At 38.8% G+C, this 27,836-nt stretch overlaps 1 protein-coding gene across 1 annotated transcript in view; it reads right to left on the bottom strand.

Moving 5' to 3' along the window:
• Positions 1-27,836, bottom strand: part of LOC121957934 (CMP-N-acetylneuraminate-beta-galactosamide-alpha-2,3-sialyltransferase 1-like) — a 91,898-nt gene that overhangs the window by 31,194 nt on the left and 32,868 nt on the right. The window contains exons 2-3 of the mRNA XM_042506752.2: positions 8,213-8,788; positions 2,646-2,839 (exon numbers count right to left, since the gene is read on the bottom strand). Coding sequence (XP_042362686.1) covers positions 2,646-2,839; positions 8,213-8,608 — 590 coding nt within the window. The 5' untranslated portion in view covers positions 8,609-8,788. The remainder of the gene's footprint in view (positions 1-2,645; positions 2,840-8,212; positions 8,789-27,836) is intronic.

Raw genomic sequence — 27,836 nt, forward strand, 5'->3', positions numbered from 1 at the left:
CAGCATAATCATCAATTAGTATGTCTCAGAAAGAAAAAAACATTATTAAATTTAATTTGAATAATTGTGATGACTTATTAGTGCTTCAAACAACATTTCCTTATTATTCAAAATCCATCAAGCTTTTTTTTTTTTTGTCAAGCAGATACAACATCTCTTTTTATGACTCAAATCTATTTTACCACTGCAATCTGCTGAGCAAACAAGAGGCTTTATCCGATAGACCAATGCCGTTTAATATTCATAATGCTCTAAAAAGGAGGCTTTAGAGGATCTGGGCAGCTTGTGTTGTGGATATTTAAAAGGCATTGGTTTTCAGTCAGTGTTCACACTCACTGGACTGTGTTTCCATAACAGTTCTAAGCTGATATCCTATCAATGTCATTAAGCTGATGCATTTAGTTTGAAAATGAGCGTTATCTGCTGTTGCTTACAATCTTGCACATCATCATCCATTCTGTGCAGAATCAATTTCAGAATACAGATTTAAATGTATGTCTTACATGGTTTAACTTTAGTTCTGTAATATTCTAAAAAACATTCTAAAGGAACATCAGTCCACTCTTCAGGAATTTGCATATTCCGCCTCTGCAGATCATTATTTATTCTGACAATGCCTGCAAAAAAGACAGCCAAATCTCCAATCTGTGACTTGTCCAGCCCAGAGAAATTGCATAAACGCCGAACTAAAGTCTAAGCAAGAATGTTTGTTTACCCTTTGACGTGCAAATTAGCTTAATTTTATCATAAAGCCAACAGTTCTGCAGCATAGAGCACGCCCACAAAAAGCCCTCCAGAAAATCTCCTTGTCGTGTTTTCCATCTTTTCTAATTCATTCTCCGCAGAGCTGCAATTGGTGTGACAGATTACAGAGAGCGACAAACTCCTCTCTTGTTCTCCCGCTGCCCCAAGGCACCGGATGAACATTTGAAAACTCGGGCTCGATTGTTTTCATCTGCTGCTTTGTTAAGATAATTTTCTCCAAATTTTATCGAGCGCAAAACAAGGGTGTGTGAAGTAAAATCTCTGACTATACCTCTGAGCTGAGAGAATGCTGGGACGTGGCAGAAATAAATGAGAGAGAGACGGGAACACAGCGAGCAAAGTGTTTGTCTGCCACTCAATTAGGTGATCATCAAAATGAAAGCATTGTTGTACATATATAATATGATGGTGTGATTGCAGCTGATTTGAGACCAAATAAATGCAACAAAATCTTACACTACCAAGCTCAGATTTAGGAGTTAACCCTTTCACACATGAGCAAATTGGTTTTATTTCTTTCAAAACATGAGGATGAGAAGATTCAAAACAAGAATATTACCTGAAAATAATAAGAAAAAAAGAAAAGTAATAAATAGGTGCTGAAATTGGAAAAATACATACTTTCAAATATAGAATTATAATAAATATAAATAAAGTTTTCTGGCCATTTTTCCCTGGCATTTTTTGAATTTCCCTTTTAAAAAAAGAAACAAAACAAACATAACAAACATTTTCAAGTAATTTTCTTGTTACCCTTAATTTTTTTTTGCAATTTGTAGAACATTTCTGGCAGAGTTGCTCATTACCTTTTGCCTGATGTTTTTAAAAAAGAAATCAAACCAATTTGCTCAAATTTCAAAGGGTTCAAGAGCTCGTAAAATGCATCTGAACGCCGCACTGGTGTTTATCTGGTAAAATGGTGGAAATTTTCTTGTATAAGGTGTAAACCCAAAGTGCTATTTTATTTTAGGTGGCTAAAATACACTTTGCTACAGCCACTATCCACAGCAGTGCTTTGCTTTGCTTTTGTGGTAGTACTCCTGCTACCTGTTTCTCCAAACTTGGGGGGTACTGACTGACATCTGCTGTATGTAATACACTGACTATGATTAAGTACCTTAATTAGTACCACTTTCAAAATATCTGAACTGTCCCTTTAAGCTAATTTATTTGGTAAGCAAGTAGTAAAATAATGTTAAGAACGATTCATTGTAAATATCACCATTTCTGACCAACTTTGATCTGTAGTTATGTGATTGCACATTATTCTTGTGACATGAAGGTGGGGCCATATGCTGGATTTCAGAAATACTGAGATTATATGTCTAAATTCTAGAACTCCAGCCATAAACAATTTGACTATACACCATCTTAATGTTTTCAACTCCTCTATGCTCCAAATGCTGGTTAAAAGGCTTTTCTACACTAATATTTAAACACTATCACAATAAATGAAAAAAATGAAATAAAATAAAAATCACAGGATATGACCTCAGTGTCCTCGATGCTACAGCCCTGAATGAGTACTGTTGACATTTTTGATAAACCCTTTCAGTTTCACCTCCAAACAAAGCGATTCAGATAATCTGACTAAATTATTGGCTTGTTTAGAACCTGCCCATCATCATCTCTTTCACCCTGTTTGAGGTTGCAGCGATTGTACTGTATTTCTAAGATCTCAGCATTTACTGTAATGGGAACGGTGCCATCATAACTGATACAAATTTGGCTAAAGCAACAAAAAGAAGAGCCAAGTTGTAAGAAACTGAAATTATCCTTTAAACAGAAACACATTTAAAGCAGTAGGAGTCATAGCAAATGCCAAAAAGTGTGATTGCAGTGCTCTCAAAATCCCACTTGAGATGAAAGTGCTAACTGACCTTATGATGAAATCACAGGAGTCGATGAGATCGCCATACTGGGCCCCCTTCAGATTCCCAGAGTTGCCCACCACGGCGCAGGTCCTGCAGCGCTCAGGACTGGCGTCCATGTAGAGCACCTCGTCAGGGATGACTTGGAACAGCTCCTCCACCACTTCACTGAAGTTGGCTGGCTGCCTCTCTGACTGCAACCACTGGTGACACAGCAGAGACAGACCTCAGAGAGAGAGCCATGGCGGCTCCGGGGCCACTTTAAGTAGAAGTGATTGAACAAGGGCAGCGGAGCTCGAGACACCAAGCACATTTCTGAAATAACCTCGGGGGCGGCTTAGCTCTGTCTGCGGGGGCTCTTTTGGCCTGGCCTTCTTCTGGTGGCTTTGAACTCGCAGAGACAGCAAATAAATGCAGGAATGTGTGTGCACTGTACACTCTTCTATATTGTGCTGCTGCAGCTGGGAACGGATATAGAATGTTGTGCAATCTCTCATGAGTTTTAATGCAGAGTTTAGTGACTCATGCATTCAAGGAGGATTTCACTGATACAAAGAGGGGCCTCACAAACAACTCGACTGTCTATAAAGAAGAAAGAAGCAAACACTTTGAAATCTTTTGGTGCTTTCATGACGAGAGAAAACAGAGATAAAGGACACTTTTGCTCAACAGGTGGAAAACCTACAGCTACCAAATTGCAGTACACCAAAACAAACCTCATGTGGACTGATTAAAACAATGGTGGCCAGCGATCATGCAATACAGTTAACCCCTTGAAACCCCAAGTGACATCAGTTTTCTTATGCTGCTTTCAGATGCCTTTCAAAAGTTTAAATTTAACCCTATAAACCCACAGCAAATTGTTGTGATTCCTTAAAAAACATTCTAAAAAAGACATTTAGCACCTTGTAATTCCCATGAATTGCAAGAAATTGGTAGATTAAAAAATTGTCTAGGGAAAAATGAAAAAGGCTAGGGAAAAGCTATATTTACAATAATTGCATATTCCAAATTATGCTATTAAAGCACTTTTTTCCCGGTCATCTCCTTGTGTTTGTTTTTTAAACTTTTTTTATTAATTTTTGTTGTTGTTGGGTTTTTTTAAACTAATTTTCAGCTAAATTTCTTGTACTTTTTACTAATTTCTTGCTAATTTTTGGGTAATTTGTTCTTTCATTGCCTTCTTTCAATGTTTTTGAAAGAAATCAAGCCCATTGGCTCAGGTTTCATTGATAAGCTAAAACATGTTTCTAAAAACATTTAGGGCAATGCAATAACAGAATCTTGGTTTATATTTGATCAACGCTGCTTAGCTCTACTGTTTAATCTCTGTTTTTCAGCCTCAGTTTTCACTGTGCAGGAAGCAGTATGGTTCCCCCTTCCGGTTCACAAACTCTTGCTATAATAGCTAAACAGGGCACTAAAATGTGTTTCTAAAAACATTTTGGCAAGAAACAGACAATGCAATAAAATACTCTTGGTTTATAGTTGATTAATGGTACTTAGTTTTACTGTTTGATCTCAGTTTTTTCAGTCCTCATTTTCATTGTGCAGGAATCAATATGGCGCCCACTTCCTCTTCTCAAACTCTTGCTGTTACAGCTAAACAGGGCACTAAAATATGTTTCTAACGAAAATTTAGGCAATAAATTGGCAATGTGTTGGTTTATATTTGATTAGCACTGCTTATTTTTTTTTACAGTTTTAGCTCAATATTTTCAGCCTGCTTTTTCACTTTGGCAGGCAATACAAAAATGAAGAAGTACAACCTGTAGACCAACAGCCAAAGAGCCAGCAAAACTCCAAAGAAATGACATAAACTAAATAATCTGGCAGAATTTCACTGTGGGGAGAGGAGGGATATTTATTGGCTGTAGTTGGAGGGAAGTTTACCACAGCTCATCTAGACATACTACCCACATTGCTTTGTGGATTTTTCCATCTTACCACAACAACTATTTAACCATTTTTAATTTTGTCTGGCATTGAACATGGGCAATATGACTGAAATACAGCTTTTAATCAAAAGACTAAATCAGTATAAACGTTAGGAAAACCCAGATTACACAACAAATGTTTTGCATATTTCTGCCCAATTTGGAACTCTCCTTTACAGAAATTGCATGTGGCCAACATGTAGGCTTTGACATCTCATCGGAGGAATGAGCGCAGGTACACCTGGAGGTCATGCCTTTGCCTTGCAGCAGAGCAGCCCAAACCATCTGGCTGGGCTACCGTTGATATGTGACACTTGCCTCATCAAGCCTCCTGTGAGAAGCTTCTCCTGGAATGAGTAGTGACAGGAGGCAACCTTGCAGTAATTTTTCTATTCTTGCCTCTAATTGGACATGGTGTGAGGTGAATGTGGGAATGCCCGAAGCACTGGATGCCTTCCAGAACAAAGGTAGGATAATTGTGTGACATAAATTTTTCTGAATAGGCTTTTCTAATTTAGAGAGCCATGCTATATGGGATGGACAGAGAGTCCAGTAAATTAAGACTGTAATTAGTTATACAGCCGACGTGAATTCTAATTTACAAGAAGTGGATGTACATAAGAAATCATGCAAGTTTGACTTATAATTCAAGGTTTTATGTTTGGTGTGAACCCTGTGGATGGAGGGCCAAATGTAGGTGGCATTACATCCAATAAGATATTTCCAGTGGAGTGAGTTTAATAGGAGGAAATGTTGTTGCTGCACTAACAGGAAATAGCAGGTTTTTGTGTCAGTCACTTGGAATCCAAGGGTTTTTCTCTCAAGCAGCCATTTAACGCTGACACTCAGCAATCATACAGGTGACAAAATCCATCATGGAGGAGGCAGAGATAACAATTCCTCCACTGACTGCAGTGTCAGGTAGTGAGGTACAAACTGGAGCAAAAGCAGTCTGGTACTGGATATTTGCCTCAATAACTTGCATGGACTGAAAATGCTAAGTACCTCTTGAGGTAAGAGTACTTTTTTATTAGTTGTTTGATTTGATCAACATCATCACCATCATCATCATCACCTTATTATGTCGCAGCATGATTTGCAGCAGATTTCCTCATTCCAAATAGCTTGTAGGTGTCAATCAGTATGTTAACATGATGTTAGAAAAACTCAATTATCTAGTTAGTCTGACTAAAACTGGACTTTTAAAATGGATGCAAACATGTTAGTCTGAAATCATACAAAGTTGAATTTCGGATAAACACACCTAGATAATCCGGTTGGGAGTCGGTTTACTCTTTTATGTGTATGTCTCAACTGGACCTGAACTGGCTTCAGCACTCTGTGCATGCGCCATAGCACTTTGACCCAAAAGTCAAACAGCATAAATTCATAGAAGAAAGTTGGGAAAAACAAAGGAGGGAAGAAAACAACACAAGATGAAGGTACCAAGTAAAGTGTAGAGTACGTACGAAATGTACAGCATCTAAAAGTTACCCATGTTTGCCGTTTGCTAACTTGTTTGGTATGTGACGTAATGGGTCAACTGGAAGAAGGTCCAATAGCAACTAGCTGAAAGAGGGTGTATATCTCCACCGACCGTGGTGGAGTTAGGCATACTTCCTTTAATAAATCGATTTTTCCCTGGTGCTTATATACAGGGACAAGGTCAGAAGTCCTATTAAATGGTTTAATTGAGGTATTTATGTAGCTTGAGTTAACTGTGCATCTAAACATGTTGAGTGATTTTATTAAATAGACAGTATAACCACATGGAATATGAGAGTGTTGAACTCTGTACAGGAAAGCAACAGTGAGGCTTAGCAGGCAGAGAGAAACCAAGCCATGCAAAGCAAAAGAAAACCAGTAAAAAACAATAGAAGTGCAACAACATAAAGCATTTTCACACAAATCGCCATACACACAGCATGATGCAATGACACAAAGCTAAGCATTACATGCAGACATGCAGAGCAGTAATAGCAACAAGAAACAGCAATAGACAAAAGCAGAGATTATATATTCTAGTCATAACTGTCTTGTACTTTTTTCATTGCTCATTGCCTTCTTCCCATGTTTTTAAAAGAAATCAATGTGGTCGGGTTTCAAAGGGTTAACAGTAGAAGGTCAGTTTCTTTTCAGTCTCTCTGTCAGACTCGGAACGATGTTAGAATGCTGCCTCGAGGGAGACAGAAGGTATTTCGTGGTGGCATGTCATTGCATCGCACCAGAAAAGGGGCAAAAAATTGCGCACCCACCTGGGTGTCATATTTCCATTACTGCTGATCAGAGCCAACCAGAGCTGGAGGGGATAAAAACCCCTGACTACTGCAGAGTCAATTGTCCCAGGAATGAGTGCCAATTGTAACCTTTCCTACTAAAGACAAAAGCCAGATGTTATTGGAGTTTCTTTCCGGTAGGAAAAGGGCTTAAGACAATATTAAGCTCTAGTTATGTGAAACTCCAGTTGCCAAAAAGAATTTCAGCATTGTAAGTTTCTGCAAACCACAGATATGTTACATCTGTACATGTATTCCATAAACATTACAAGATATGTATGTGAGGCAGTTGGAGAAGTGGGTACAGAAAAAATAAGCAGAACACTTTATGAATTACTAAACAGTATACTTTAAAAATGTGCAAGTCTAGACTTAATAGTTAGACAGTTGGGACTAAAGCACATGTTCATGAACAGAAGTGGCATATTTGCGTATTGTTTGCAGTACATTTCTTATTTGAATTAGACAAATATGCCATTTTAAAAAAAAATCTGGTTTGTCATGTTCTGCGTCACAAAAGCACTGGCAAACGGTAGCACTTGAAAGCAGCATGGAGCCCAGTGAAAACAGTGGTTACTTCTATTTTTTATCTCTAGTATCTCTTTCAAATCTGGTGCAAACTAATTTCAGATGTTAGTGGAGTTTCTTTCCAGTGGGGAAAAGGCTTAAGACAATATCTAGTTTTCATTATAAGAAACTCCAAACCAGTCGCAGGAATAACGTGTGCATTGTAACTTTCTGCAACCACAGTTATGTTACATAATGTATGTGTTGTACATAAACATTACAAGAAATGTGCTAATATAAGCTTTATATATAATCTAAAAATGTGTAAGGCCAGATTTATTGGTCAGACAGTTGGAAATAGCTGTTGTCAAAGCACATTCAAAAACAAAAGTGGTATATTTGTATAATGTTTGCAGCATATTTGTATTACATCTGAAAGCACAGTGCAAAATATCAGAGTGAATGGTTATAGTATGGTATCACTTATATAAATAAATCTATACTTCAATGTATGATGGAATCTCTATGTCTATAGATGTGGGAGAAATGGTGAGAGTAAACAGCAATTTCCATATCCACCATCTCGCTTGTTAAATGTGAACAAATTGTGCGTGGGAGTTTGCTTCACAACTTGAGCCTGGTGAAGATCCCTTGGATTTGAAACAATCAATGTGGCAAAAACAAACACTTCTTGGGAGCATTACAGCAGCCTGTGATCTCTGTTCTTTATTCATGATCTTTCTTCTAAGCATCTCGTCTGCACTCTGAAGCTGAATGTGCATGTTTTCTCTCAATCCTCTGTAGGATAGCATCACAAATCCCCCAAACACATCCCACCCAACCCCCCGGATCTTACCTGCCACCATTTAAAGGTTTCATCCGAGAGAACGCTGTTCTCCCTGGTCATCAGAGGGTGGACGGACTGATTGAAGCGCTCAGCAAACCAGGGGTCGTCCTCCAGCTCCGTCATGCACTGCTGGCAGGCGCACAGCCCTTTGGAGAAAAAGTTATCCGACAGGCGAAAGGCATACTTGAAGAAGTAGAGTGAGGGGTCCCGGAAAGTGTAACTGAACAGGAGTGTTGTAAATGTAATGACACAACACAGCAGAGCAAAAGTCCTGATTTTCCTCCGCTTGGGAAGAGACATGTCGTCACAGTCAAAAATCAGTTGGCAGAACTCAAATAGATCACTGCTGTCCAACGAGCATACCCTGTTGTTTCTATTTTTCAGGCAGCGTGGGATTGGGTTCATGAATTTCCGTAATAAAAGTCATTGATGTCTTTGAGAATGCATCTGAACCACAGGAAGGTAAATCCACTGATTCTGTCAGCTCCACGGCTCCCGGTTAATCACATTCAGTTTTACAGACTGCTCCAGTGTTGACTCTGTGAGGTGAGTGACTGATGTGTCATCTCTTCTTTAACGATCCACCTAAAAGGCAAATAAAAGGACATTTCTGTGACACACACACACACTGCGAAAAACAGGGAAAAAAACCCCTGTGGTGCTCTAATGCTGTTTAACTTTAAATACACATGGGAGTGTAAATTCTGCACTGCTCAGTATTCTAATTGTGTCATTTCACAGTGCTAACGGTTCCAAGATGAAACTGTCAAAGTTTATGTAACATCACACGATTATTTTCTGTGCATGACTGTGGAGAGTGTTTCGTTTACAGTGCTTTGTTTATTGCTCTGTTATTTCTTCAAGACGGCCAAATTGCACAGGATGTGTTGCAGTCGGCTCTTAAAACGGCCACCAAACAGCAAAAATGTCTCCATTGATTGTGAAAATTATTACAGTTCTCCTAGAACACAACTAAATCACCTTCCTATCCCTCTGTTAAGGACATATCAATAACTGGAAACAGCTTTTGTGAACTGAGAAAAAAAATTAGTCTAAATGCACAAAGTATTGACAAACTGGGATAATACCAGAATGGGTCATTGATCCTGTGTCAAATTCAGAAATTCAGTTCTAATAAGAGTACATTAGGGGGAAAGGTTTGCAGTTATTTTTGCTCTTTCTTTGATGGTCTACCAGTTTGAATGCATCTACAACAAATGTCCAAACTGGGACGTGGAAAGATGTGAAGTAGCTTAAGTAATGTGAATAAAACATTAACATTTGTTTTGGAGCCAGAGTACGCACAGTTTCTGCTGTATAGAGTTCACTCTGTCTTTCAAATTGCGAGCAGCACCATTGATTGTAAGCACACTGATTGGCACATACAGCTGTCAGGTGTCCCTTTTTGTATCAAATAACTAGAATTAACCAAACTAATCATAAAGTCAAACACTTGAACAAACACCAGTGTAATATGAACTACATAAAATAAAGAAACCATCTTTGGGGACCCTTTATTTGACATGTTCCTTGAGATTTTAGTTTGGCCCGTATCCCATCCGCTAAAACAAAGGGGGCAGGGTTTATGGCCTATACTAAAGCCAGCCAACAGAGGGTAATCTAGATGTTTTGGCCTCAGTCTCTGGGTTGTCGCCATCTTTATTAAACAAAAACGGTTAGAAGCCAGCAGGAAAGTCTAAACAGTAAGCTAAAAGCAATGGACTAAAAGATAGGGGGTGCACGGTAATTTTGGCATGTCCTCTAATGCTGTTTAACTTTAAATGTGCCTTTAGTCGTTTTTGAAATGACAATTTGTTCAGAGCATAAGATATGTACTGAGTTAGACCAAGCCAGTATTAAATGGTGGATAGCTGTGTGTTTGCACAGTGGGAGGCTGTGGAGGTACATCTGACAAAAGGGTTGGAAACCAAACCAAACCTTGTTCAAGCTGCTGCAGGGTATATCCAGTTAGTCAGCATCCTGCTGGTGACAAAATTCTAATTCTAATAAAATAGAGTAGGGGGATGATGGTGTGTTGTGGTATCGCATGGTATGGAATGTTGATGTATGGTATGGTATGGTATGGTATGGTATGGTATGATGTGGTGTGGTGTGGTATGGTATGGTATGGTATGGTATGGTATGGTATGATGTGGTGTGGTATGGTGTGGTATGGTATGGTATGGTATGGTATGGTATGGTATGGTATGGTATGGTGTGGTGTGGTATGGTGTGGTATGGTATGGTGTGGTATGGTGTGGTATGGTATGGTGTGGTATGGTATGGTATGGTATGGTATGGTATGGTATGGTATGGTATGGTATGGTATGGTGTGGTGTGGTGTGGTATGGTGTGGTATGGTGTGGTATGGTATGGTATGGTGTGGTATGGCATCGTATGGTGTGGTATGGCATCGTATGGTGTGGTATGGTGTAGTATGGTATGGTGTGGTATGGTGTGGTATGGTATGGTGTGGTATGGTATGATATGGTATGGTATGGTGTGGTATGGTATGGTATGGTATGGTATGATATGGTATGGTGTGGTATGTTGTGGTATGGTATGGTCAAATACCAAATATATATTAGCAGTACAAACAATTTACATTAAAATTTGGTCATTGTATCCATAACTTCTTTAAAAAAGGATCATAAGGGTTCTAATGTAATAAAGTTTCAATCACATGGTTGGTGGCATTGGGTGTGCCTTTAGTCATTTTTGAAATGACAATTTGTTAAAAGTATGAGCTATGTACTGGGTTAGACCAAGCCATTACTGAATGGTGGATAACTGTGTGTTTGCACAGTGGGAGGCTGTAGAGGTACATCTGACAAAAAGGGTTGGAAACCACAGATATAGACCTTGTTCAAGCTACTGCAGGGTATATACAGTTACTCAGCATCCTGCTGGTGACAAAATTCCCAGAATAAAATAGAGTAGGGGGATGTTTTTTTTTCAGGCCCTGGCTTTTCATGACTGACAAAGCAGGCAGACCTCCTGGGGTTCCATTTTCAGCATGAAAAGGCCACCTCTGCCTTTAAACAGGGCCCAGGATTCATTCCGATGTGCAGCTGTGTTTAGGATTCCACAAATAATTCTATATTTAGCTAACAGCAGATCCACACTGGAGATAAAGTGCTATCATTGCCACACATGGGGGGAAATATATCGGAAAATATGAACACACTACCTGCCCTTTGCTCTTAACAGTTTCTGAGTGAGCCCCTCCATAGGAAAGATTTGTGGGAAAGTCTATTACGACCAGAGAAAGGCTGTAGGTCTTTCCTGATTAGAAATTGATCAGGTCATTCAAATTCCACCCTGGAGGGAGGCAAAGCGGATTGGGTTTAAGACTGAGAAAGACAGAGACATAGCTTGCCTGTTGATTTCATTCTCCCTATCGGAGCTGAAAAACAAACTGTACAGCCGTTTATCAGCGGCACTGACACAAGCCAGTGCACAGGAAGGCTTATAAGTGATCCTGTCTGCTGTTTGGAGCTCCGTAACTCACAGCAGACTGCGGATTTGCATGCAGCCCAAGGTTGGTTATTGTCTTAGGCAGCAAGTTTGACAAGGATACCTGGGGACACCTTTAATGGACACTTCAATGAATAGGCCTACTTCTCTGAAGCAGGTTGTTGACTCCACTCAGTTTGAAGCCTCTTGGCATTAAGGGTTCAGGTAGATGCTAGAGTGAGCGGAGTATATTCTCAAACAGGTGGCGGCTCCCCACTTTTGACAACGCGCCGGCCATCATCTCGTTCCCCTGACCTTGCTCGACTGAAGGCTGGCAACCCTGCGCTGATCAAAGTTCGCTAAGCTGAGACAGCAAAGCGTCTGTTCACACTTCAGAGGGGATGGAGAGAGAGAGAGAGAGAGAGGGAGAGAGAGAGAAAGAGAGGGGGTGGCAAGCAGCAGTGTGTGTGTATGCTGTGATTTTCACCCTAATCTTCAGTTTTGAGAAGTCATCAACTTTGCAGGGTGTAGTTACAGTAAAGGGTTTTCATTTTGTGTTGTGCGGAAATTGTTTTTCCTCCCCTGGCTTACCTCTACTACATGTGAGCAATTTAAGAAATCAGAATTCTGCAGTTTTGAAGACTCCTGTGTATTATGATATACACAAAAACGGTATCTCTGTTGCAGCCCTGTCTCCTAAAACGCTGCATGTTAGTGCACTGCTTTCTTATTTGCAACAACATAATTGCAACCTGGATTATGTTCAAATTTTCATTCAGGTAACGAAACACAACAGCCATGTACTACGTATGGTTGGGAAGCAGATGTTTTGGGGAGGATGGTGGCATGCTGCCCCTACGTGCTCCTTGGAAATACATATTTCTGAATTACAAGCACATGAACAGTCCCCAAAAGTCGTAATAATGTGTGGGAAATTGGGAAATTTCAATGATACCCGTGTTGCTAGTTGTGATGTTTGCCTGGGGTGTCAGGGCAGAAACGTTTGAAAGCATAGAAACAGTGTCAACAATTGACTGTAAAAAATATACATTTTGTTATTTATTTACTAGTAGCTATCATTTACTTTTCCTACTTGCACATTTTAGTGTATGCATCTATTAGCTGTAGAAAGCAAGCTAACTTTTAACTATTAAGCATGCCAGACAAGTATAGCCTACTAACATTGATAACAGCGTTAACTTAGCTACCTAACTTCAACAGTACTACATTGATGTGTCCGCTGTTTTTCAGGCCCAGTGCATGAAAAAAACTACCTTTTTACTTTCTAGTGTCCATGTTTGTTGCTTTTTTTTGACCAGAGCACTTGGATGCATGTAAGTGGTAATTATGGCTGCAGGAGAGGGAAGTCCAATTTTTCAGAGGAGCACGTAAGGGCAGCATTAAGGTTCCATTCAGACTCCTGCGTCACCCATTTTCCACCCAATGAGCTCTAGTTCTTGAAACACTTGTGTTTATGATTCTTGGAACCTTGGTGCTATCTAGTGAACCAACCCACTAAGTTGCTCATTATCTTTTCTCCCATGTTTTCAAAACAAAATCTTTCTCTGGTTTCAGAGGTTTAAATAAAGGTGTCTGAACGCAGCACAAGAAAAGTGATGCCGGTCTAGGCGTTAAAGGGTTAAGGTCGCTCAGGATAATCTTTCAAAGTCAGATCAGTCTATTAAAAAGTCTCTCATGTTGCAGAGCAAGAGAAGTACAAAAACGCCCACAAAAACAGACCCTGCACGAATAATAATCAGACCAGCTGTCTCCCAATTTTTATTTAAATGGTCATTCATGGATGAATTTATGAATATCAAGCAAATATTTTACATACAGCATGCGAGCAAATGAGAGTCTCAGTTTAAAGTCTTGTCAGTCAAGGCGTGTGCACTGTTGTACTTCATAAAATATGCCTCAAAATACAAGCAGGTGCTACTTTAACAGAGATATCAAGCCAGCAGTATAATGTATTCCATGTCGGACAAGGACCTTAGAAACCCTTTATGTACAAATAAAAATTAGATTAACAGCCCAATTTTTAATATGAACAATATAATGCCGAAGCCAGGAATGAAAAAAAGACTTGAATCTCTGCTATCATCAAAATTCAATATCTAAAACTGCACCAGACGGGATGAATAAGAAGAGATGTTAAAGGCAACACAGACGAAATCCGGAGGGATTTTCTGTGAAATTTCCGCTCCATAACTAATAATATCACTTAGGGAATAAAAAATGAAAAAGCTTCAGATTTTTACATTTGATGGCATCACATCTATGAGTCTGTATGCTCTAGTCTCGGGCTTTGGTGGAGAGTATTTCATTTTCACAGATATTGACTTTCAGTCAACGCTTTATTTTGATAAAAAAGGGAGGCATGGTTATGTTTCTTGCTCAAGCACATAAAGAGGATTCTAGGAGCGATGAGATATTGAAAGGTGTGGGCAAGGTCTCCTCACAAGATTTAAATAAATGGAGAAACAGTTCTGAATTCAGTCTGAGGTATGAACATATTACAGGGTCACTTCTCAGGTTTATTACATTGAAGGTGGATGGCACAAAAAAAACCCACAATATAACCACCAGTTCCTTTTGTGCTCTTAAAACCGCAAGGCTGTGTTAGCTGTAAAAACATCCAGTTTCAGTCTTTTTGATTTTTTATGCCTCTCTCTATGGTTCTCAGAGGGCTGGAAACAGAATGTGACCCCTGTTTTTCCTGAAACCCATTCAAAATCCAGCGGACAAAACAGGAGATGCAGAGTGGTCAAATTTAAAATGCGGCTGTTTATCCGTGTCCTGACATTTTGAAGGTGAGGGGGTTTTATTTTTGCCCGACAGCAATGTGTTATTTATACATTTTGAAACTGGCATGGTGTGCTTTTCTAGCTATTGATGTTTACACATTCTGATTTGTGTATGTGACCGGCATCCTCACGCAGGTCATCAGAAAGAACAAACTGCACTTTATCATCAAAAACAATGAAAACATTCTGTCTTGTTGTAACTGATGTGAAGGCTGGAGACAGGTACTCTTGTTTTTTCTTAAAGGATACGCCTGGTAATATATTTTTTTAAAAAATATTTTCTTTTTGTCAACAAATCCCATGAGAAGACGCAAACATCAATAAATTGATTTTACTGACAGTATTGTCCCTGTAATTACATGTTCTAGTGATTGATGCTAAATGCTAATGCTAGCCTGGCAACATGCTTACAATGACAGCATTAACATGCAGAGGGTAAAAAGATTGCACCTTCCCCATTATCATACACACTGACACTATAGTTTATTTTGAGTCAATCTCACAATCACTGTAAATACTGACTAGTTCACAAAATGTGTATCAATCCGCAGCTGAAAATAGTCCCTTAAAAGTGCTCTATTTGAATAATTTGATTTGATTTATTTGATAAGAACTGCACTGCCCAGCCATTTTAGGACATTACTGAGCCTTGAAAAAATAATTCACAACATCATTTCATATGAAATATAATTTGTGAGTCATTTTAAAGATTTAAGTCTTAAGTAGTGTCACAATGTGTATATAGTAAGGAAGTAAAAATGTATTGAGAGACATCTTGAGAAAAAAACTTTCAGATTACTTGTGTTTTCACACAAAATTCAAATTGCTCACAGAGCTGATTAAAAAAGAATTAAAGTAAAGTAGCAGGATAAGCAGAACCAACTTGGATCTGAATTGCAGCTATAATTAATGGTGGGGTGAGGATGAAATTTAGATTAAAATTACTACCAGCAAAGATATTAATACCACCCAACCTTCCCTATCCGGACCAACTGGGTCTTAAGAATCTTTAGCTAAGCTATACCCTTTCCCTACCCCACCAAAATTATCTTGTAAATGTAGATTTATTTAAAAGCAGAAAAGCCTGTAAAAATAGGTGATAGACTCCTTTCCCATAGCCAGCATGCTAACGCCACATCATGTCAATGTCATGACTTGCTCAAGAAAATAGCTTAGTAAACAGCTGAAAGCAGCATGGAGGCCAGTGAAAATGTTATGGTGGTTTCATCTCTATCATATCTGTCACTCATTCAGTCTCTCTTTCAAACTGACTGATTGTTGACTAAGCAGGAGCAGTGTTTGAGAATTGCTCAGATGGACACAGACAGAATTTGTGGTGGTGCGTCATTGTATCTCACTGGAGATTGGGTGAAAATTAACCCATCGACCCAGGTGTCTTGTTAATTTCAATGCTAATTGTAGCTAATTACAGCTGGAGCCTGCAGAGTCATTTTTTCCAAGAATGCCAATTGCAGCCTTTGCCACTAACAAAAAACAAAAATAACAAAAACAAACAAAATGGATCAATGTTTTTTTTTTTTTTTGTCCAGTGACAAATGGGCACTACTAGCCCTTTGAGATGGTATTTAGGCACGGTGGTGCCTCCAGGAGTCCTGTCTTTATGAGACTGTGGCATGCTCATCTTTTAAGCTATCATGAAGGTGGCATCTTGTGAAACTAGACCAGCAAAGACATCCACTGACACTGACCATGTTAGCATGGCCTTTTGGGAAGGAGGCTAAATAATCTTACAAGTTAGGCTAAATTTGGGCGAGGTAAAAATTAGCCTGGTCATTTTTAAAGGGGTCCCTGTAGCTCTCTAAAACAGTATACCAGAAACTCAGTTATGAAACTCTATACTGCACTCTAAACTACATGCAGAAACTCTAATTTGGTTTTGGTGTGCCACCCCGAGATTTTCAGTGACACGCACCTTCTGGTATTAAAATTCATTTTCTGGAGGCGCCACTACTAAAACACCTCAGTATATTTTGTGTTAAATATTGACATTGGCATAGTAAAATGCAGATAATAAAAAGGGTATAATGTTTCCTATGTTCAGTGTCATCACAAAAGGCATTACAGTTCATCCTGTGTGAACTCAAATGTGTCATATTTCATGTATGTTTCAAAATGACACAATGCTCCCCATGAGAGTATGCCACATCATTGGGCTTTATGGCTATAAAATGTGTTAGACATGCTATCTCATCGGTTGGTTACATGGATTTTGATGAAATTATGTATCTAACTGTATGACACATGAGTGGGTAAAAATATGTGGTCTTATTACTTTGTGGATTTGATTTTTGTGATTTATGTCAGTGATTGCCACATTGCAGCAGATATTCATGACAGATCTTTCCATTGACTTCACCCTGCTTCTTTTATGTCCTTGTTGCTGTTAGCTTTACTGTTATTAACATAACTCTAATGGACCTTTACTCATTTGCCCCGTCTCAGCAGCTGATTATATCTCTAATTTTATTATTGCAAAATTGTATTATCCACCCAGTGAGCCATTCTCTCGCAGTACATCCACTGATTACTGCAGACACTTATTCGTCACGTCCTTCACACCCATCCATGTACCTGTAGTTGCCAGGGGCAATAAAGTTTCCCCGGTGTGTTAACTCCCTGTGAGGCTGCCGATTCACTTCAGGCTGGTGTCAGTGAATACGAGCACGAAGCTCTGCAGTCAGAGACAAACCTTCACACTATGATTCTCAACTATTCCCCCAGCTCTCACCCACTATTTTAAACTCCTTAACACGCTGTTTTTCCCTGTCTTCCCCCTTAAGTAGCTTTAATTTTTTAAATATCATCTCATTCCACCCTGCCAGACAGTATTATAAATTCTGTATCACACTATTTCACCTTTTCACTGCAGCTATATATAATTTTTACACCATTAATACGATAACATATTCAAATCCAAGACTCCATGTTTTTTTTTTTCTTTTCTTTTTTTCATCAAGTGAAAATATTCAAAAACCCCAAATTCAGTCTGACATGTCTGGTATCTTTGGATACTTTGGAATCTCTCCTGCATTTAAAATGAAATTCTGTCAGTTTTGAACAATGTTTACATGCACAGCATAAGTTTTTAATGACAGATCCACTGAACAAGTGAGGTGTAGAATTCCGAGTGAACATCCAGGCAATAGGCTGAAATTAATGCTGCCAAAGGGATAGTTCAGGTTGTTTTGAAGTGGGTCTTTATGAGGTACTCATATATAGTCATTGTATTCCATATAGTAGATGACAGTTGGAGCACTCCCTGTTAGGAGAAAATGATGCGACTAGCACCACAACCCATGGCTCTTTGCTGCATGTCATCTCCTCTCTCTCTCCCTCTTTCACTCTTGAGCTGTCTTATCTCTAATAAAGTTAAAAAGCCAAAAAAAAGTCTTTAAAAAAAAAAAAAAAGTCAGGGCTGGGAGAGGGCCGAAGACATGCCAAGTCACCCAAGTGTGCCACTTCTCGATCCACAGCACCTCTCTGCCATCAGCACAAAGTAGTCGATGAGAGTGATAAAAGGGCAGTGATGGGGCGGCGACAGGGGGCTCTGTAGGTGACAAAAGCAGGTTCCTGCTACCACGATCAGCCATTAGCAAAATTCAATTGCAATAGCGGATTTCAACCTCTAGAGGGCAGTCACTATAGATATGTCAAACACAATGTTAATACTTTGCGCTCAAATGTGAAGTGTCGGACCTGAATAATTCAACAACAATTACTAAATACCCATATCCAGTACATTGCTTTAAAATTCATCACTCCAGGGGTTTCTTTGCCGGCAGCTATCCCAGCCTCAGCTTCGTAATGCCACTCCTGAGTTGCTCCATTATTGTCCACTTTAAGCTGTATATATGATGTATTAAACTCGTAAAAGTGAGACTGTGTCTTTATCCACTGAGCCCAGCAGCAATGTATTTTTCAAACTACCAGTGGTGACTGGTGAGAGAAAGAGATCAATTTGTGTGCATCTGTTTCGATTTCTAGAAAGATGCTTCCATAACAATCTTCATTACTGCAGGCAATACTACTGAGAAATCATCGTTTTTAATTTTCAGCAGATTATTATGCTTTAAATAGTTAATTACATAGATTTCCAAAGCCAAAATGTTGCCTTGACTTGTCATCGAATGGTAATATTCAAACTGAATTCAATATTTTATCTGTGAGGCTCATTGCCACAATCCCTCATTCTTGTGCTGGTTGTTTTCATGCACGATGCATGATTATAAATGGCAGGAAGTCTTTGTTTCCGGGATGACAGACTAAAAGTGCTCCAACATCAGAGGAGGTGCTCTGTAGAGATGAATGTGAATGTTTTGTTGTGCCTATTTTCCAGCTGCTGTAAAGAGATGGGATTCAAAGGCCACAAAAACTGAAATTGAAGCAGCCACGGGGTGTCCACCTTAAGCATGCACCTGCAACAACTGGGGGTGATGGGATTTAAATCCTATTAAATATGAATTTCAGAAGATTTTATACATGTTTTTTGTTCTTGCTTGTTTTGGGAAAATGGGTTCTGTGGGCACCCAAGAGTCTCCCTTTACAGAAATGCACACTTTATGCTAGTCCCATGCAGTTTGGAGCAAAAATCATGCAGCTTTTGCATGCATGTGTTATTTTCATTTTCACTCATTGCATTTGAATATCTCTGCATATTAGGGTCCCCAAAACAGTCTTGCATAAATTGGGTGTGGCTGGAAAGTTTAGACTCTAGTGTATTCAGTGTGCCAAACTGTATTCTGTTGTGTCATCTCATTGTATGAGATGATTTTTTTTCTACCACTAGGCGGCTTTCTATTAACCCTCATATTGCACAAATTGAAATTGTGAATATAAAATATGTTAATGGAAACAATTTAAAAAAAACCCTCCCATTTATTACAAAAAGATTTTGTAATTTTGTTTTTCAGGCGATTAAAAAATGCCATATTTCAAAAAACTGCAGTGGAAACACCTTCATTTTGCTGTTTTTGCCCCCTCGGGCATGATGCAGCAGACCCTACAAGAGGTTTGATTGCTTCACATAACTCTGCAAAAGTGGAGCACATCATTGCTTAATTTTTGTGAAAATCTGTAACTGAAACCTGTCTACTGTATAAGATGACCTGTAGTGACCTCTAGAATAATCACAGCCTCATGAAACTAGAGACTTCTGACATTCAGAGCATGTAAAAATTCGATCAAAAAAAATGTTGAGAAAAATGTATTATAATTCTTCATTAAAAAAAAATCTTCTCTTTTCTTTTTGTTAGCATTTTCTTGAGGTGTTTTTTTATTTTCTTTGCCTATTTTCATGTAATTTTCTTGTATCTTACTAATTTCTTGATTGCTATTTTTGGGTCTTTTCTTGTTGAGTTGCTTCTTGCCCTTTCCCATGTTTTTTGAAAGAAAATCAAGCCAATTTCCCCAAGTTTTTTTTTTTTTTGGTTTTTGGTTTTGGTGTTTTAATTTCTGTTTTTTTCCCCTGCTGTGCTGTCCTCTCTCTCCTTTACCCATCTACACAGCTTTCCTGCATCAGCCTTGTTAGTCCTTCCTGCTCCTCAGTTTCTCTGAGCCAATCAGCTCCCTGCCTGCCTCATCACCTTATCCCCTTCACCTGAGCTTCTTTGCCCTTTTTCTCCACCTGCACTTCATCCCCTCATCAGTCTAGTTTGTATTTAAGTCCTGGTTTTCACTTCAGTCTTAGCTGGATCCTTGATTTGGTCCTGTGATGTTCAGTTGCTGCTCCTTTGGATTACAGTGATCTTTTTTGAGCTCCTGTTTGAGTCTCCTGCATTTGGGTCCACTGAGCTTAAATTTAGCACTGAAGCTGTGTAAGAAACGGTACCAATCTAAAAAAAAGTTTGCAACAACTTATGAGACCTGATTGAACATTGAATTTGTCATTAGGCACTTTAATTATAATGCTCTAACACCTTAAAACTCTAAACTCACAGTGTAAGCTTCACAGTTCGTGTTATTTGTCCTTTGTAGTTAAGTTCATCTGTCTTTTACGTTACAAGTGTTGACTGTGTCACCTCATCCGTAATCTACAAAGCACCCACTAACACCCAAAATCCGAATCATCAACTTCAACAGTACTTCATCCCCCCTCCTTCCTCACATTAGGTATAGACTACCCATGTGCATGAGGGCCCATTTTAGAAAGATCATTGATAATTATTACATCATTGATTAATATCTTAATAAGTAATCCCCCTTTTTATTATGGAATTCCAGTTTGTGTTGTGTCGTATACCAATTCATTTTCTTTGTCTCGTGTGTATTAGCTCTGTATGTTTTATGTATCTGTGATATTCTTTCTGTCTACCTTTCTGTGATTGTGTGCACCTGCTATGGAAAAGAATTTCCCCTTTGAGAACAAATAAACTATCTAACTTTGAATGGGCGAATAGTCTGAATGGGTGCTTAAATGCCAGTTTTTTCTCATGACGCCAATATGTTTTTAGATGAAAAAATACAAAAAAACAAAAATTATTTTCAATATACTACATGCAAAGTTGATTTTTTAAAATTATCACAGCCTGGGATATGACAATGATTTGCAGCAACACTGATTGTGAAAGTTAATCTAATGGAAATAGCAAGTACTTTCTGCATATGCCAAGTATGGTAAAAATGACATCATCAGTTGGAAAGTAGTAAAAATGACAAATTTTAGATAAAAATTTTAATAATGTAATGCAAATTTTTATGCTTTGATGGCTGTGGGATTAAAAATGGCAGTTTGAATGTTCTTCAATGGTGCAGTTTTTGCACTTAACAGTATGAATGTAACAATTTTGTTTGCACAGTGAATTTCAGACTTATTGTAGGAGCTGAGCTGGAATTTCGAAGATTAAACAAAAATACACAATCTTGCCAAAATGTATACCATATGCATGAACACAGCCAAAATCATCAATAAAATGAGGAATGGAAAACGTGTAACATAAGCCAGTTGAGGGGTTGATACTATTTAAAACACAAACATATAAAAATATAAAAACTAAATGCAGTTTAAATTGCTGTTGCAATATCAGCATGTAAAACCATTTTTCAGACCTAGTCTGTGCTGTGTACCCAAAAGAAAAGCATTAAAATAAAAAAAACAAAATGCATGAATATGGTAATGAAACCAACAAATGTATATAACAAACACAAGATGTGAGGTACAGGTGCACAGTTTGTACAAACCAATTCCTCTTCACAGCTCAGTATGAGATTTTCAGATAGGAAAAGCCCCTGATGTAATAAAGCTCAGGTAAAGGTAGATGCAGCTCCAGCCTCCCCTGAAAATTGATTTTGATGTTTACTTTCGAATGGAAAATCTCCAACCATTTTGCATGCAGTCAAACACTTTTTTCTCTCTCTTTTTTTCTCCTGCACTTCCACTGATAGCAAGGTGGCCGGAATGTAAAGCAGCTCTGATTATTGATGTGTGTTGTCAGGCACGTTCTCTGTCCAAAATGAGACGTCTGTCCCATTAATCATTAACAAAGCGGAAGACGTGGGATGGCTCCGATGGAATGAAATGGGTAGTCCATTTGCACATTTGTCAACACTGAATATGTGTTCCTGTGATGCTGGTGATTTTTTTCCCCCTCCCAGTTTCCTATGTTTTTATCTCTATTTTTTTGATGAGGCCATTTTGCATGCAGACAAATGTTTTCCCTGCACTTCCACTGATAGCTAGATGTAGCCAGGAAGAGAATGTAAAACAGGCCTCAGTATTAATGTGTTTTGTCAGGGAAGTTCTCCATCCAAAAGGCAATGTCTGTCCCATTAATCATGCGCGCTGGGGAAGGTGTGGAAAGCTTCGAATGAAATAAACCAGTCCATTTGCATTTTGTCAACATAAATATGTCTGCCGCGATGCTGATGATTCTTTATGTTCACTGCTTTTGATCGCAGAAGAGTTTTTTTACAGCAGTTTTTCCCCCCACAGCGATACATTTTCTTCTTTATAGATGTGAAAAATACAAGCCACAAAAGGAGATCAGAGGGCAAGGCAGCGTGTTTACTGCAGGCTGACGACACATGGCAACAAAACAGCTTACAGTGTGGAAGAATCCTCAGAGGATTTCGGAGATTTGGCACACAACTAGGAGACAGAACCTAGTGAGAGCGGTCCCATTCAGCTGCGTGGCATAAGGACGCTCTCTCTGTTAAATTTCTGACAATTTTCATTCAGACATCATGGCAGATCTGTCGCTGCAGTACATCAACAAGGCAGATTTTTTTTTTTTTTTTGCTGTACTGCATGATTTCTCTACCAGTGTCAGTCAGATCCACGAAGGAGTTCAGCCTGTGATCTTGTTCCAGATCCACTTCTGCTTTTTGGAAAAAAAATCCTCTTCTGTCAAGAAGAACATGAAAAGCACACTGTCCCCCTCCAGAGATCGACAGCATTGCTTGTTTATTCAAACTTTAAAGAACCTATGTTTACGTTCAGTACCGTGGCATGGCAGGAAGTGGTGTGATGTCCTATAGTGGAACGAAAATTAAGTGCGTCTGGTACAAAGTCTTTGACTTAGACTTAGAAGACTGTGATTCGCATCACGTCTTCTACCAGTACTCAATAGTGTTGTCCTTGAACCATGACCACAATTTTGCCTTAGAAGTTTTGGTTGCTTTAATAAGTATTTCACTGCTGGAAAGATGGTATTTTCACAAAACTGTGCTGTCACCGCAGTAGACAGACACAAAAACTGTTGAAATTGGTGCTATGTGACCACAGGAAACAGACAAAAGAGGCAGTTGCATTTACTTTTGCTCAGGAAGTTTAAAACCTACAACTACCAGAATGCACTGCACTGCATTAGATTAATAAATGCTCCTACTGGTGGGTGACGTGATGTGAGTTGTGGGGTGTTGGCTCAGTTAAAACAATATTGTGGCTGAGAGCAACAAATTATCTCATGTTACAGGTACCTGGTTTGTATTTAATCAGCACTGCTTAGTTTTACCTAATTATCTCAGTATTTTCAGCGTCTGTTTTTACAATACATGAAACAGTACGGCACCCATTTCCCGTTCGCAAACTCTCATATTACTTACTGTTTCATACTTTCATAATAAAGCTTAACAGTGCACTAAAACATGTTTCTGAAGACACTTTGGATGTGAAATAGCAAACACAGTTAGAGAATCATGGTTTATATTTGATCAGTGCTGATCTAACCTTGGCCCGAGTTTGAGAGGTAGAGTGAGAGAGAAAAGGGGTAAGCTTTTTGTTTAGAACTAATTCTATACTTTTTGCATCCATAGAGGCAGCGGTAAAACAAAAAAAAAATGAGGAAGCACACACTGCAGTTTGAACAAAAGCCCAAGAGCCGGCAAAAATCCAGATTTTTGCTGGCAAATGAGCAGGGAGATCTGGGCACTGGCAAGATGTATGCATTCACATACTGTCCAAATTGTTATGATACAAAGCTGGTTGGAAATCAGCAAAATATCCCTTTAAACTGACCCAAAGGGATGTCGGATCAGGAAAAAGCTCATGGATTGAAAAGTCTGTTTTTCAGATATAAGAACTTATCCGAAAGCTGACTCTAAACCTCCATCTGACGGCTACAGAGTCAATCAGCGCAGTGACCATAATACTGTATATCTGCAGGGTATTGATATCGTTGTTGATCAATACCAATGACCTGATGTGTCTGAGTGCTGACATTTCTGCCTTTCACAGCTTACTTTCTAGCTTGTGCTCTGTTCTGGAACAAAGACTCCTTGACCCCAATGATCCCAATCTTCTCTCCCAACATATACACAGCTACATAGTGGAGGAAGGTGCCATTAGTGAGCAACACATCCAAGCTGTAATGGTTAAAGCTAAAATCTTTTTTATTGATATTGAATCATGTAATGTGACAAGGTTGCTTATACGACTAAACCCAATGGCCCAGTTCAATCTGTGTAGCTTTCAGCCATGTTTAGTTCTTTGATTTGATTTGCAAATTTTGAGCCATGCTACAGGTGTTGCTCAGGGTAATGTTGGCCTATCAATTGGTTGGTCCATAACCTTGATCCAGACTAAAATACTGAATATTATGTGTTTTGGTGAATACAGGCTGGCCTTATATAAAACCTAGGAAATTAATGACTTAACTTAAATTTGCTTTACTACGACATATATTTTTCTATTTCAGTGATTTACGAACTCTAAGCAATTCAATTTTGCCATGATGTATTAATGTGTAGTTGCAACACTTTCAGGGGATTTGGGTGCTGTAACATTAATTGAGATTAATGGGTTAGCGAGTTATATTGAGTCTAAAGCCAGGTTTTCCTGTCCTTTAAAGGAGGGTCTCTTTTTACCTGCTTAGATTGCCATGGTAAATTCTGCTGGTCGTGAGCAAGTTATGTTCTGAGTTTCGGTTTGAAATCAGCTAAAAAGCTGCAGCCTCGCTCTATAATAAGTGTCTAAGTATATGAGCAATACAGATCCTCAGCTGAAGGAAAATGTTATTAATACACTTCAGTCAAATTGTTGCAGTTACATAAATGCCACTGAATGAAGCTGTGCAAGGGCTTTAGCTCTTACTATATGCATCAAATCTTGTTTTTTACTTTTTTTTTTTTTTTAATAGGGAACCTACAGGACATCCAGCACATTTTCATCCCAAGTTGTCACATGTTGCTGCTTTGCAGTGGACTTCTACGGCTACACATTTCGCTCTAGGTATCCTTCTGTGTCTGCTGTTGACATTCTGGGTTGCCGCTACCATCGGCAGGATGTCAACAAAAACACATGCTGGGATTATGCAACACATGGTGGGATTATGCTGTATGTGGTGTGTATGTGTAGGCAACAAAAGCACATGGCTTGCAATGCTTGTTTAGGCAAAAGAGGCTCACGGTAAGGCGTAGATAAAAAACATCACATTCAGACGGGAAGCGAACACTGGACTCCCGCGTGAAAGTCCAGGGTTTGTTTGATTTGTTCACTCCTCCTTCCACCCACTCTATAGGGACCTTTGTGCTCCTTATATTACATAATTACAGGCAGCGTTTTAACCTGATGTCATCCAGCAGTGTATCATGCAGACACAACAGGTTCCGTTCAGACACGTTCTTATCTGACGGCATCTATCCACGAATCATGCTGTTGCTGCAGGTGCTATCCAGCCACCCATTGGCATATGCATGGTTCTGTCTGACTGAGTTCTCAGCAGATGCCGTCCAGCGGCATATCATGCAGACGTGGGAAACCCATGGAAAAGTAGCTTTGGGCTTCCATATTTTACGCCAAAATTTGGATGACTTCAGAATGAGAATTGGCTGGATTTCATTCTGACAAGATTTTCTTTGGTTGACGACAGCTCTACAGTCATGTGAGTTTAATGTCGATGAAAAAAAAAAAGCCACTGACTCACTGATATGGCTGTGGTATTCTGACATGAGTACAAGGCAAACTAAAATTCATTTCTGGTCTGCCAGTGTTTTCAGCCCGTATGATTTTTATACATATCCAATCTTTACAAAACCCAGATTTTTCCTGGCCCATCCATTATCCACATTCTGGATCCGCCACTGTCTTGAGCCAAAAATGCAAATGCCAACCCAGTAAGCAGTGCTTTGCATGCTGTTCGCTAGAACTTTCAGTCGGGTCTCTGCTGTTAACTAGCTTCCTCATCTCTGTTATGAAAATGTGACATGTGTGCCAGTAACAGAGGAGCGAGGGATAGCGAGGGATAGTGGGGAGACAGTGTAGATGAGGCTTGTGTAGGAGGAGATATTTTCTATCAGCGTTGTTACAAATTGTACTGGTCTCCTTGGAGAAACTGATAAAAGTTAATGGACATATGAATATAAATCTTGATAGATTGCGTTCAAATGATTGTCACTTCATTGTGGCATTAATCTCAAAAGACCCACAGAGAGTTATTTAAAAATGCTTTCTCTTTACACTGCCTTTAAAATCACATCATCAAAGGACCTCAAAAACTATTCAGAAAGTTTCAGAACTTTATACATTGAGGAAGCCAGTGTGCACGGAACAGATGGACTATTTGGCAGACTTTTCACTTACAGTGTGTGGGATTAAGACAGGCTGCATTAAATAACCTGAACCTCCTCAGTAAGAACAGCCAGCTCTGCCCCCTCTAATCTATTGCCACAGTGTTATCAGACCACTGCAGGTTGTTAATAATGTGAAACCCCCCCAAGCAGTCGGTACCGGACCGCCATGTGGACTTTTGGATGGACTAAGAGCCTTCTGGCTGTGTCAGAAATGCACCGACAGCAACTTTGTTTCAGTCCCAGCATGGTGGCAGTGCTGGGGGTCAGTAAGTGGCAGGATGTGTCTGTGTCAGTAAGTATTGCACTCTGTGAGTCAGGGTCTAATGAACAATAAATTAATATCCATTATGACAGTTTTATCGACCAGTTAAATTAACAGCAACACTATAAGATCTAATTCCCCTTTACAGACTTTTCTGGGTTAACCCTTTGAGACCCGTAGCAATATTACTTTTCTTGTACTGCTCTCACTTTTTTCAGATATTTTTAATCACTGAACCCGAAGCAAATTTTTTAAATTAAAAAAATAAAAATTAAATTAAAAGGCAGCTGTTCTGGTATCTCTGATGAGAAATGTTCCACAAATTAATAGATTTAGAAAATTGTGTTTTTAAAGAAAAATTGTCTAAGGAAAAAGGAAAAAAGCTAGGGGAAAATATTTCTAATTATCATAATTACACATTTAAATTATGTTACAAAATTATGATTTTTTAGGCACTTTAGCCAGGTCTTTTTCCTTTACTCTTTTACTTTTTTCACAATTTCCTTTCCAAATTTTGGGGTAATTTCTTCTTTCATTGCTCATTTCATTGCTTCTTCCCAAGGTTTTTTTAAAAGAAATCAAGTCCAGGTCTCTCTCTCTCTCTCTCTCTCTCTCTCTCTCTCTATATATATATATATATATATATATACATATTTATATATATAGTTCTGAATCCAACATGAGTTAAATGTAAAAACACGTAAAGACATATTACTAAATAAGTGATAACTGGAGCCCTGCACATATCTCTTTTAAATTTTTTAGTCTTCTTTATTTTGTTGCTAATTTTAAGGTAATTTTCCTTGAACTTTTTACATTTCTTGTTAGGTTGCTCACTGCCTTCCTCCCATATTTTTGAAAGAAATCAAGCCGTTAACGTAACAACAGTAACTTATCTTGCCTAAAACCAAACCTCTGTGACTTTACATTAACGATGTAACTTAACTTGACATAACATCATTTGTGTGGTGCTGATTCATAGGATATCATATAAACTGTTGTGTGGGCATTTTCATAGGATGCCATACAAAGTGTTTTGTGCGGATACGTTGCGTCTGAATCTAAGGTGCGGAATTGCCCACAG

The sequence above is a fragment of the Plectropomus leopardus genome, chromosome 17 (genome assembly GCF_026936395.1).
Source record: "Plectropomus leopardus strain MGB_pleo_1.0 chromosome 17, ASM2693639v1, whole genome shotgun sequence".
Taxonomy (NCBI): Eukaryota; Metazoa; Chordata; class Actinopteri; order Perciformes; family Serranidae; genus Plectropomus; species Plectropomus leopardus.